This window comes from Equus quagga, chromosome 14 (genome assembly GCF_021613505.1).
Source record: "Equus quagga isolate Etosha38 chromosome 14, UCLA_HA_Equagga_1.0, whole genome shotgun sequence".
NCBI classification, from domain to species: domain Eukaryota; kingdom Metazoa; phylum Chordata; class Mammalia; order Perissodactyla; family Equidae; genus Equus; species Equus quagga.
The window spans coordinates 66,822,319-66,835,206 of record NC_060280.1 but is presented as its reverse complement, the minus strand read 5'-3'; the positions used below and the strand labels follow the sequence as shown (position 1 = coordinate 66,835,206).

Sequence of the window (12,888 nt, the reverse complement as noted above, 5' to 3'; positions counted from 1 at the left end):
CAGATAACATGAATTAAGTACAATGGGAAAATAATGTGTACAAGCCTCTATGATAACCATGCAGAGTAACCAGTACACATAATTTGAAGAGACACAAACCCTTAATTTAAAAGTAGACAGAAATTTCAGTGAATGGTACCAGTTAAACACTCAGTATCACTCAAGAGAACGTCTTTGCTTGAGTGTGAGAATGTGGGGGCGGGAGGCATCTGTATGAGGATTGCTGTTGTGTACCTACATAGGTCACTTTCTGAATAAATGGCCTTTGTTATTGAGACTTTGTTGTATACCTGAGAAGGATACTGTATGAGGGAAATAACCAGGTCTTAAGAGGTGGGTAATCGTGGATCCAAGTCAGGATTCTGCTACTAACTCAGTTACATAACCTGAGCCTAAGCGTCTTCATCCATAACACAGGGATGATACCGCCAAAGGGCAAGTCAAGAAATAAATAAGTTTAATTTAATTCAAATTAAAAACCTTTTCCAAGTTTTTCCTTTGGGGCACATAAAGCAATTTAATTTAACAAATATCTACAAAGCACTTACTATTGTGTGGGGCCTCATGACCGGACACTGCAGGAGATAAGCAGATTATAGTTGCTGTCCTCATGGAGTTTACAATCTTAAGAGGTTGAGATAAACACGTGAGAAATAGGTACATGATGTTTAAACTTAAGAGATCCCAGAACACTCTGTACATACTTATGCAGTCACTTTTCATTACAACGTAATCTCTGGAGTGTAATCATTTAAACCTAGCACTATGCTTGGGACTTGGTAAGCAGGCAAACACAGGAAGGATGAAAGGTAAGAAGGGAGGGACGAAGCCGTCCAATGAAATATACCAACTCATAAATTCTACCAACTGTTATCTTACTTTCAAAATATAGACAGATACTCAAGGTGCTTTTGGGGCAGGGTGGGGCAAGCAGGAGAAGCTAGGTAGCAGAAGGATCATCTTTTGAAAATACATTTTTAAACTTACGCTTTAAAGGCAAGCATTTTTCCAATAAATTATAACCCATTAAATACATCAACACTTTAATGTTTTTAATAATGTAGGCTAATTTAAAATAAAAACATAATATGCATCTAAAATACTGCCAGCATGATGCTCTACTTCACAGGTGGGCAAACTACAGCCTGTAGCCTTTTTTGGTACACCTGCAAGCTAAGAAAGGCTTTTACATTTTTAAAGAGTGGTAAAAATAACAACAAAGAACATGGAACTGAGTATGTAGCCAGCAGAGCCTAAAATATTTGCTAACTGTCCCGTGACAGAAAAAGTATCCAGGGCTGGCCGGGTGGCGCAGCAGTGAAGTGTACACATTCCGCTTCTCGGTGGCCCAGGGTTCGCCGGTTCGGATCCCCAGTGCGGACACGGCACCACTTGGCACACCATGCTGTGATAGGCGTCCCACATATTAAGTACAGGAAGATGGGCACGGATGTTAGCTCAGGGCCAGTCTTCCTCAACGAAAAGAGGAGGACTGGCAGTAGTTAGCTCAGGGCCAATCTTCCTCAAAACAGAAAGAAAGAAAGAAAAAGTATCCAACTCCTGCTTTACTTCATAAAGGAATTTTGAGTCTTTCACTAAATTAAATACCTTGATATTTCTAAATTTAGATTTAAGGCAATTTATAACATTTCTTTCTCCATTCCATTGCCCAGTCGTCTCTTTACTTACTAGTCACTTTCTTCACATCTAAGTATTTAGACAAATATTAATTACAATACACTAGAGTAGAAAACAAAACTAGAGGCTGACCATGTCTTTTGTTTAATAACAAGCATTCTAGCACAAGCATTTTTCCAACCAGTTTAAATTCCACAATGGATTAGTGAATCGGGCCTATGTTGAGCAGAACCCATGACTTATGCCAACTTCTCCATCTGCATACATCTAATATTGGGGGAGGTGAGGAGACTAACAGTTCCCAGTACTAAATCAAGAAACTGATTAATAATAGGCTGGAATAATATCCACCTAGCTTCAGCAACAAGAAGAAAACAGGTATGAGACGGTGACTTAGATTTAAATTCAATGAATGTGTGGGACATTTGTAGATTTGACAGTAAGTTGTTCACTTACACCACATGGAGGGTTCCAGACGCATTTAAGACTTTCAACAATAAAAATGAAGTGGAAAGAGAGAACATCGATGCTCAAAACATCAAGAGCAAAAGAGACAGTGCAATTACCAACACCACAGAAGGATTCAGAAAACCTGGAAAGCAGTATGAGCCTATCAGACTAATACATCAGAAAGAACAACTAAGTTTTCATTTTAGCACTACTAGTAATATGTGATATGGAGCACAAAAAGCACTAAAAATCATCTTCCAAGACAAGCAACACATCCCTCTCCCGACACTAGAATGGAAAAGCTGGAAGCTTACTTTCTTTGAAACTATCAAAACCTGAAAAGCATTTTGACTCAAAACTCTGAGTCCTCCTTATTCTTACCAAATAATTAAACAGTCTGCAGAAGAAATCAAAATTCAATACACATACTTTAAAGAGACAAAAGAGTAAGACTCAAGGGGGGATCTTATTTGGACTACCTTACAGAGACTAAAAGTTTGATAGTTTATTATTTTTTTAAGGAGAAGTCTCTAATCAATACAATTTGATAACACTGCACACACGTCTTATATGAGAAACTTATAAGAAATGCAAGTACTTTTTCTATTCCGGAAGAACCTTTTTAGTCCATAACTGTAAATCCCTAAAATGCAAATCTACAAACTTCAGATTTTGAATACATTCAATATTTCTTTTAAAAAGATGTCAATTCATTTAAAGTTTCCTTTACACGCTTAACTTTCTGTAACGGTTTTATCACAATTTCTAATAATGAAACTGGCATTACAATACCAACATAATCAACATACAAACACTTACATCATACTTACAATACCAATTATTTAACATGAGAAAAACTGGCCCTGAAAAAGGCAGCTGGGAAACCACTGCTTCGCACTACAGGCGTGTTAACTCACACACAGGACTTATTAAGCATTTATACAGCACATTTATATTTGCCAAGTGCTTCATAATAATTTTTATTAGCTGTTTCTAATCCAAAACAATCCATGAAGAATTTTACAGAAGAGGAACCTAGGCCCAGAGAGGAACCAAAGAAAACCAATTTTACTCTGCAGGAAGAAAAACACCATTCTCTTACAATATGCCAGATCCTTCTAATCACTTTTCATCTGCAGTATGAATTTTGCAAAAATAAGTTATTAATTAATGTGAAAAATATCAAGGAAACATTGAATTCTCTGGGACAAATCATTAGACTACTTAAACACTTTCAAGTACTTGGGACTAACTACTATATTTCATTATATAGACACAACTATAAGGAAATAAAATTCTCCCAAATGCCAAACTTAAAGTGGCTAAATAGAAAGGCCTTATTTTTCACACATGCTTAAAAAAAGACAATCAAAGCAGCTCATGGAACAAGCTTAAAGTCAGGTCCTGTAATAAAGGAGTCAGGTCCCTCCCAAAAAAAGAACCCGGCTAAAAGCAGTGTGTGCGAGGAGGAAGTTCTGGAAGAAGCCAGAATCTGCTTCTTAGCATACTCAAGTCAATACATCTTTCAGAAGATAATGGTTCTAACCAGAACTTGTGGTTGAATCAGTGCACATCTCAGCACCAGCAATGAATCACATCCAATGTTTTGGATGATAAAAACTTGAGCCAGAGCAAGATGCGGAGGAAAGTTCTTTTCTCGGCCATTTAAACATCCCGATGTCTTTTATCTTGGTGTTACATCTTTAACAAGAAAAACTAGACGCTCACCCGGAGCGCAGTTTGCCAGCGGAGTTGTCCTGACCCCAGGTCTCTCAATCACGGCCCCTAAATGTAATTCCCTGGTCAGAGCCCGACTCCCCAGCCAGAGAACAGCCCCAGCCGGTGAATCAAACACTCTTCCTCACCCCAACCCCTCCTATCTCCCGGGGCCAATTCCGTGACCCACATCCCTATACCCTGCACCGAGCCCCACACTCAGCACCCCCATTACACTTCCGCCCCGGTGGCTTCCCAGTTAACCTTCACCCCAGCCCCCACCCCATCTTTGTCTCGCTACCCCAAACACGCCACCTCACGTCCCCCCAATCCCAACCGCAGCCCTTCCCCCACCGCCGGCTCCCACCTTCCCAGACTCTTCCCCACCCCCACGGCCCCCACCCCTCGGCCCCGTCACCCCAGCTCCTCGCCTCCCCAGCCTCGCATGACCCTTCCCCTCCCCCAGCTTCCTCTGTCCCTTCCTTCCCCTCCTTCAGCCCCTCCGCCCACGCCCACCCCTGCAGCCGCGGGTTCTCGGTGGGCCTTTCACCTTGTCCATGAGCTTCCAGCACTTCTCCACCATCTTCTTGTCCACGGTCCCCGGCGGGTGGGGACTGAGGTGGTGGTGGTGGTGGTGCGGCTGGAAGGCGTCCTTCATGAGCCCGATCAGGCCGCCCGAGCCCCCGGTGCCGCCGCTGCCCCCGGCCCCAGAGCCCTTTTTCACGTTGCCGGCCATGGCCCAGGGAGGGTTGGGGGCCCAGCCGCGTCCGCCGGCTCGGAGCGAGGGGAAGAAGGAGGCGTGAAGGAGGGGCCTCTCCCGGCCGCCGCCACCGCCGCCGCCGCCGCCGCCGCCGCCGGCTGTCCGGGCGGAGGGAGGAGCGGCCGCGGGGAGGGAAGTGGGCGGCGCCGGAGCGCGGAGCCGCGCGGGCGCACCCCTTCAGAGAGAGCGAGGCCGGGGGCGGGAGAAGCGCAAGGAGCTCGGGGAGGCGGGCGGCCTCGTCTGGCCTAGGTAGCGACCCCTCCTGAGCCAGCCGCTCCCGAGCCAGCAGCTCCGGTAATGCGGCGGCCAAGTTTCCGCGCCGCCTCCCCCGCCCCCTACACCTGGGGCGGGGCCAGAGGGACCCTTCGCGCCTGCGCCCTCTGCTGGAGAAGCGGGGAATGGAGGGAGGCGGGGTCTAATATGGAGTCTGCGCACTAGGCAGGAAGAAGCTGAGCCCTCCATGTTCCTTCTGGGCTGTAAATTGGCTCTCCTTGAGCGGGTTATTGGAATATTTAAATTAAGACAGGTAGCCATAGAAAGAATCTTAACGTCTGTTCTTTCTCCCATTCATGACAAATGAGGAAATTGAGCTTAAAGTTACTTGCTTCTTCACACTGTGGGAGAAAAAGGGAAGTTATTTCCCCACCCACTGGTGTTTTTAAACTCCTCATGAAGTCGGGACCAAGGACAGGAATGTGAATGCTATGGATTGTTCAAGCTTGACTAGACCCCAGAAAGGCTTGAGACACTCGGGCCGCGAGCTCTTCTTCCAGGCCCTCTGACCTTCTGAAAACAAGACACTTCCCCCTTTTTTGGCTTCTGAACGCTAGTTTCTTTTCTGGGAATTGAATATGTACTTAAGATTCCACTGCTCAGCGCATTGCACTGCAGGTCGGCACCGCCAGCATCGGGCCCTGACCACAGAAACTGTAAGACAGCTGCGAGCCCCGGCCAGAGGTCTCGCTCCTCTCATGGAACAGAAATGCAGTTCCTTGTCACTACCACTTCTCTAATCTAAAAATTCTGTTGGAAGAACTTTGAAAAAAAGGAACTCCCTTCCAAAGAAGGAAGTGCCCTGCCCTAATTTGCTAATTCTGAGCCTCGGCTTTGGGAGCTTGCAGGTCCTGATGTGTCAATAAGTACTCGGTTCCGCCTTAGATTCCCCCTCCCCCCCCCTCTTGCGCCGAGCCCTTGACTGATTAGAGAATTAAGCTTATCAAGTATCAAATAAGAGGGGAAAAAGTATCCCTGAACTCAAGGACCCTTCAGCCCAACATCCTTGTCTTGCAATTCAATGGCCTTTATCTAAGATTGATTATGGAGTCAACATTATCATTTCCTATCAGTAGAATTTCCTTTAATTAGTTTCTATCTAGAAAGAGTTAGAAGAATCTCCCAAGGAAAAATCTAGGCAAAGCTCTTAGGTTATTGTCAAAACTTTACATCCCTAGTACCAGCACTACTGGTTGCAGGCGCTCCTTTTCTCTCCCCTGGTCCGTTGAAACCTTGTCCTCACTGGTTTTCCTGCAGCCCTCAATCCATCCTCCGACCACACTAGTCTTCCTAAAGTATAGTTCTGACAGCATTGCAAAAAAACTCTAAACATTCCCCATTACTCCTGAATGAAGTTAATGGTCACGATCTAACTCCAAACTACCTTGCAATTTTACACCGTATACATATATCCCATGCTGGGTAACTCACCAAGTCACAAAATACCACAATTCTTTCTTTTTTCATCACCATTACTCAGAGCATTCCCTCTGCCTAAAGTGTGCACTAAGGTCCGATCCATTGTTCGAAATTCAACTCAGATATTGTCCTCCTTACTAGACACTCCAGAGAGAAATAATTCTTCCCTCCTCTAAATTTCCATAACTATTTATTTCTCACACCCACCACACATGAATTTATCCTATACTGTGTAATCGACTTTGGTCTTCCACAGTACCTAGTACAGTATAGGTATACAAGGGTAATATTTTTTTCCCTTGTAGTGAAATTCTAGATTTAATGGAGTAAGGTGAGAAATTAACCCTTGGAGCTGTGTATGAGCTTATCTAGATCATCTACACATCTCCGGCTTGGTTTAAGGCTTCCAATCTGTATTATCTTCAATAGAGTCTGTATAGAATGGAATTGTATAATTTGCACTGTGTTTCTCCCGCAGTAAGCCGTGTTTCCTTCAATATACGATGACCTGTCTCTCACATTTGAATAAAGCAGAGTGACCCTTCTCTCTACATCTCTTCAAAACTCCCAGATGGCATCCAATTCAAAGGAAGACAGAGTTCTGCTGAAATGACCTTTCCTAGTTTCACTTCTAAACTGAGGTTAACGAAAAAAGAAGGAAAGATTGACCCTTTTTTCCACAATTTTTACTTGGCTCATTTTCAAAATCTACTAGCAAGGGGGTTGGATTGTTGATCACAGCGTCATTCTCATTCTTGGGTTATTCTAAACTGGCGCAGCTTGTATCACATCATGTGACATGTGGCGCCCTTCTTATTCCATTTGACCTTCACCCCAAACCACATCCTCATTCTGCACCTGAAAGTCAGTTGACTGAACATATTCGAAAAGTAAATGCTCTCCTGAGGCATGATATGTTGTGTGTATTTTGTCCTCAATATGTCATTTCATGCATTAGCATGATGGAGACACAAATCATTCCATGGAAAATGTCCCCAGACAGGCTTCTAGATGAGGAGAAGGACTGGGTGAGCAGAAACCTCTACTGTGTTCCTAGACGGGGGAGAGGCTTCTGGGGGAAGGATAAACGAAAAACATGCTTCAAGATTAGAAGAAATGTATTCTCCAGATTTGGGAGATGTGCACAAGGTCATCTGACCCTCAGGTGCTGGAACTGTAAGCATCTGGAAGGACAAGCGTGCTTCTTCTCTTTAATCTGTAAAATGTCCAAAGGGTCAGAAAAGTAGCCTGTGGCCACGAAGGTGACAAATAAACATGAATCAGCTTCTGCATGAATCTGCCTACTCCCCAGCGAAAGGATTTTTTATTCCCTAATCTCATGGCTATTTCTTCAGATCTCCTCCTGTGAACAGCCAGCTGACTGAAAATGTTGAGGGGGACAGAGACAGAGAGAAATATCTAAAAAAGAGCCTGAAGTTCCCTTAATCCATAAAGGGAACAGCCCTGACGTTTTTGCTGTTTTCATTCTAGCCAGTAGGGTGCCCAGAGATCCAGGTGGCAGACAGATGACAAGGCTCCCCATACTACAGCAAGCCACCCGTCATGCTCCCTTCCTAAAATTTACTTTTCCAACCACTCATGACTCCAGCAAGATGCTAGGAAGTATTCCCAAGAGGAAGGCACCCTCAACATTGCCCAATAAATAATTTAAATAGAAAAATTTAGGAGATTCCGGAGAAGGTCAAACAGGTCCACTAGAGGGAGCGCCAACCAACGCAATACTGCCAGGAGCCAAGCAAAGTAGTTTCTCAGCACCTATGGGAAAATCAACCACATAAGGGAAGAGGGGAAGAGAGGCGATAAATTCAGTCACAGTGAGAGAAGATAGCCCTGCAAATGCCTGGTTAAAACCCAGGCCTTTCAGGATTTACAAAATTAAAGATTTAAAGACCAGGAAACTGAGGCTGAGCGAAGTTAAATGGCTTGCCCAAATTTACATATCCACATGGGGACTAGAACTCATGGCTCTTGTCTCTAACCAGTGCCCCTTCTTCTCCATTTGCATCCCTCTACGTTGGCATCCTGGAGTCCATGAGTCTACCTTTCCTGTGTGTCTCTGAAGTGGGAAACTCTATCGACTACCTTCTCCTGCATTTCTTTCCCCCGTACACCATAGAGTGCCTTCTGGATGGGGATCTCCAGTTTTAAGCCTAATAGTGTCATTTTGCTGATGAGACCTAGGAATGTAAATTGCCCAAAATGGCTGCCGTCAGTCCTCTTCCTCTGCATCAGCACAATGGCATTATTTCAGATGTGTAAATCTAATTTATATGTCTCCAAATTGCAGGCAGTGCTACATGGAAGTGAATCGCAGCTAATTGGCTCCAAAGCCCTTTCTCCTCAAACTACACTTAGGATTTTGGGATAAGAAGAGAATTGACCTTCTGGGACCTCGGTATTTGAAGCTTTGTATTTAGCCCATTCTACCTTCCTGTGAACTCCATGTTTCCCAGTTGCCTGGACAACATGCAGTCTCTGGAAACCCAGCCTTCCAGTTCTCAGTCCTGCCCCCCACGGAAATTTGCCACACTCGATTGGCTCCCAGAACCCAGTTTCCTCCTCAGGCTCCTGGCTGGTTGGATCTTTTCTCTGCCCCTGCCCGTAGCTGGGTCACTCTCCAGGAAGGTACAACACAGGCAAGAGAGGGTACTACAGATTGGAAGAGGCAGGGTAACGATGATGGGAAGAGGGAAGGAACCAGGTACTGAGATTTATTTTCTCCAAAAGAGGATTGAGAGGAATGGTTTCTGTACATAGAGCCTGACTGGTAGAGAGAAACAGCTCCACCCTCCCCACTGACCCCAGCCCTGCCTAAACTTCCAAGGAGACCAAGCACAGAAGCTTCTGGAAAGTATGGGAGACAGGCTTGGAGACTAGAACTCTAACTCTCCTGGGACTCCTAGTTCAGTCTGGGGGTCAGGAAAGCATCCCCATGTACAGACCTAAATATGAGTTCCTTCCCTCCTCCAGGACAGCAAGGAGATGCCACCTAAGACCAAAGAAAAAGGGGTGAAAGCTGGGTCACAGAAGAAGAAAAAGAATGCAGGTGCCGGTGAGTCAGGGTGGGTGGAGGTAGGCACCCCCTACTTCTCCGTGCTCTGGCTCAGAGACCAAGCAGAGGTCCTCCAGAGAGAACTCAGCACTCTGCATGTCAGCATGGAGCTTTCTTGGCCCTCCCCCTTCATAGCCTCACATCCAGGTTCCACGGAGCTGGGAAGGTGGGGAAATCGGCCTTCCCCCTCCCTTGAGTCCCTTCTGGCTTTATGCCTTCCTTGTATACTCATCACACATATTTTGAGTACCTACTATGTGCTGGGCAGTGAGGACACAGTGGTGAATTCAGTAGACTCTGCCATCAGAGATCCTTCATTTAGTGGCCCTCAGATCTGCAGGAAGAAAGTCCAAGTATGGGATGAGGATGAGAGGGGAGTAAGGAAGGCTGAGATCGTGATAAGGTGAGGTTCTGCCAACTTGCCAGGGCAGGTGTGGAGGCCGAATCCATGCACAGGCTGGCAGTGCTGGAAAAAGAGTTGCTCCAAGACCATTTGGGTAAGAAGGGCAGAAGTTCTGGGGGCAATAGAAGTGGGGCAATGAGCATTGCTGTGTCCTTGGGGACTTGGAGGGTTGGAGCTATGGTGGGGGGCTGAGCTGACCTCTAACCATCCCCTAATGGAAAAAGATTTGTCATAAGTTGGGATTATGAGGAAGGGATGGGCAGTGAGGGTTGATAAGGGTAGCTATTTTTTATAGCCAGAACACAGAGGGAGTTTTTGCTTCTTAGTCATGAAAAGCCTATGGGATCCTAGGGGAAAAAAACCCAGAATGAGAATGAAAGGCTAGAGGCCTGCCACCAAGTTTCCAGAGGTGGGCAGAGTCCATCAAGCCCATGGGAGCTGATTCAATGGGGTCCTCAGCCTGTCCTAAGGGCCGCTCTGGGACTGTTCACAGCTCTGCGGAGGGATGAGGCCCGCCGAGCCAAGGCTTCTGAAAACCAGCTGAAGCAGAGGTTGCAAGGGCTGGAGGCTGAACTGGAGGGGGCCCGAAGTGAAGGGAAGGCCATATATGCAGGTGCGTGTTCGGTTGAGCAGGTGGGCAAGAGACAGAGGCCTGGAAGAAGACAACCAAGGGGGCCTAAGGAAGCAAGGGAGGGAGATGAGGAGGACTTCCATCTGCCATGTCCAGTCTCAGCCTTCCCAGCACAGCACAAATCAGGCAGGATCCTGAAGGAACCAAAGGAAGGCCTCTGGGATCCTGGGCAGGGATACCATGTGCTCGATGCTTTGTGGGTTACAAAATGCAGTCAAAGCCATTATCTTCTTCATCCTGTGGGAGTGAGTAAGGAGAAGGCATGGACGAAAGGGGTCTGGTTTCCTAGCTCTTCCCCAGGTTTTCAGGGTCTCCCAGCTTCTTTAAATCGCCGCAAGAAAAACAAAGAAGGCCTTTATGCTCCTGTCCCACTCGACGAAGCAGAGCCCTCCCCACTGACAACTCCCTTGCCTTTCTCCACCACTCTATCCCCACCTTGTCCCTGGCCACCCACTGCCCGTGACACAGAGATGAGCCGTCAGTGCCGGGCCCTGCAGGAGGAGATGGAGACCCGCAGCAGGCGGCTGGAGGAAGAAGTGAGGGGCCTTCGGGAACAGCTGGGTAGGCTTCCCACCTTCTAAGCCTTTCTCCTAGAGGACCACTGATGAGGTCCAGAGCCTGAAGGGGTGGACTTACGATGGTTCTTGTCTAGAAGACTACAACCCAGGCTCTCATAACACGTTCTCCACTGGCTCTCCTACCACTGAGTACTGGAGCAGAGGGTTCAGGATGGCAAAAAATCTTAAGTTATAAGTAAAGAAGACGTAAGTCTCTCACTGCATTTCCCCGTCTCCATGGTCTCTCCAAATCCAGTTGTTACTCACCACTACTGCCATGTCTCTCATGAGCAAAACATACCCCATCTTAGTACAGCTGATTTTACGTGAAACTAAGGGAAAATGTTTGACTTATATACTTCCATATCTTCAAGGCCCAGTGCGTGGTAGATCCTGAGTAACTGTTTGCTGAATAAATGAATAAACCTTCAAAACAAGCGAAAATATAAAGAACAGGAAGTGTTTGCTCTCTTCCCTCTTGGTTACAGGATAGAGTTGAAATATTTTAGCATGGCACACAAGACTTTTCACAGTTTTGGCCTCAAAGCTTTCTTATCCTAAAATAGCTTTAGGTTAGCTATACACATCCAAGAGCTGCTTATCTGCCATGCAGATCCTGAGTTCCTTTCCTAATCTTTGCCTCATCTCACATTTAAATGCAATCAAAATTTATTGAGCACCTCCTATATATTACGTGCTTTCCCATAATCACACTTAACTCTCACAGCAAGCCTGTGAGGTAGTTGTCATTCTCTCTTTAAAGATGAAGAAACTGAGGCTCAGAGAGAGACATGCCCGATGTTACACAAGTAGTAAGTGACAACCAGATTTGGGATCTAGATCTCTTGTACCAAACCCACTACTCTCTCTACTAGACCTTAATGGTATACTTCAGCTCTTTATAGTGAGCATGGGAAAGCCGATGACCCTGGGAGAGTCTGGAATGATCCCACTCAAGTTCTACTTTGGGGGTACTTTGTGAGACAATCCAAAGGTAGAGTGTCACCATCCTGTCCTCTTTCATCCTTCTGCCCCACCCCCCAGAGATGTGCCAGAAGGAGGCTGAGGCTGCAAGGAGAGAGGCCGAGGAGGTCCTCGGAGAGCGAGACCAGACTCTGGCTCAGCTTCGGGCCCATGTGGCAGACATGGAGGCCAAGTATGAGGAAATCTTACATGTAAGCACCCCCCTCTGAAACCCAGCCATCCCAGTACCCAGCACTCCTCAATCCCCACGAACCCCAGCTAGTGTGATAATGACAGACCAGGAAGAAGGAGAAGCATCTCCACAGGGAACTCTGCTCTATCTTGAGGGCAGACAGCAAGGGGCTACAACCATGCCTACCTACTAAGAATAGGAACGTTAACAAAACATTGGCAAGGAAAGCTTACAGACCAGCCTCGGCACCCCCTCACCCTGCCCCCTCCCTCCCTGGGGCCTGAAGCTTGGTATCTGCAGGGCAGCCTGGATGGGCTCTTGGCCAAATTGAGAGCTGTCAAGCCTCAGTGGGACAGGGATGTGCTGAGACTCCACGCCAGGCACAAGGAGCAGCTCCGCCAGTTTGGACTCAACCCCCTGGATCTTTGAGGCTGCAAGCCTCTAGTCTCTGGGGCTCTCTGAGGCCAGCAATAAAGCTCTCTTGATGTAGAACTCGGCAGAACTGTGGGCTATGGCTTTTCGGCAGAGATGAGTGCCTCTCACGGGGACTTCTCAGTTCTGGCTGACACATTGCCCAGAAGACTGAATGATGGGAGAGAAATTTGACAAGGTCTCAACCTTTGTCCTAGAGAAACTGGGTCCCACTCCTTGAGCTTGGGGCCCTTTTGGTCCCTTCAAACCATCGCCCCCATCCCCACCCACACAAACACAGGCAGCCAGATTTGTGGGGAAAGGCCATTCTATAATAGAGCAACAGTGTCCAGGCACCAGCCCCCATAACCCAAGGTGCCCACAGAGGGAAGGTGTGACTG

At 46.7% G+C, this 12,888-nt stretch overlaps 2 protein-coding genes across 6 annotated transcripts in view; one reads left to right on the top strand and one right to left on the bottom strand.

Annotated features, from left to right (window-relative positions):
* The window catches only part of CBL (Cbl proto-oncogene), an 80,676-nt gene extending 75,813 nt beyond the window's left edge, over nucleotides 1–4,863 (bottom strand). For 2 of the 3 annotated variants that reach the window (XM_046685267.1, XM_046685269.1), the window contains exon 1: nucleotides 4,355–4,863. In XM_046685267.1, coding sequence (XP_046541223.1) covers nucleotides 4,355–4,540 — 186 coding nt within the window. In that variant the 5' untranslated portion in view covers nucleotides 4,541–4,863. The remainder of the gene's footprint in view (nucleotides 1–4,354) is intronic. The other variant, XM_046685270.1, reaches the window with a different exon arrangement.
* A 4,077-nt stretch (nucleotides 4,864–8,940) lies between these two features.
* On the top strand, nucleotides 8,941–12,542 carry CCDC153 (coiled-coil domain containing 153). Of its 3 annotated transcripts, none has more exons than XM_046684493.1 (7): nucleotides 8,941–8,978; nucleotides 9,248–9,329; nucleotides 9,761–9,826; nucleotides 10,226–10,345; nucleotides 10,832–10,924; nucleotides 11,965–12,095; nucleotides 12,377–12,542. In XM_046684493.1, exons 2-7 carry the CDS (start codon nucleotides 9,260–9,262, stop codon nucleotides 12,503–12,505), a joined length of 609 nt encoding a protein of 202 aa, XP_046540449.1. In that variant the 5' UTR covers nucleotides 8,941–8,978; nucleotides 9,248–9,259; the 3' UTR covers nucleotides 12,506–12,542. The 3 variants fall into 3 exon arrangements, with proteins under 3 accessions (XP_046540449.1, XP_046540450.1, XP_046540448.1); XM_046684492.1 differs by having other exon boundaries at nucleotides 8,962–9,128; XM_046684494.1 differs by lacking the exon at nucleotides 9,761–9,826 and having other exon boundaries at nucleotides 8,943–8,978.
* The last annotated feature ends 346 nt before the right edge of the window (nucleotides 12,543–12,888 follow it).

Bases quoted from the DNA above. Each gene is read 5' to 3' on its own strand.
- CCDC153 (XM_046684493.1), top strand. From the start codon at position 9,260: ATGCCACCTAAGACCAAAGAAAAAGGGGTGAAAGCTGGGTCACAGAAG. The intron at 9,330-9,760 runs GTGAGTCAGGGT...TTGCCAGGGCAG, and splicing joins GAAAAAGAATGCAGGTGCCG to GTGTGGAGGCCGAATCCATG. The intron at 12,096-12,376 runs GTAAGCACCCCC...TGGTATCTGCAG, and splicing joins AGTATGAGGAAATCTTACAT to GGCAGCCTGGATGGGCTCTT.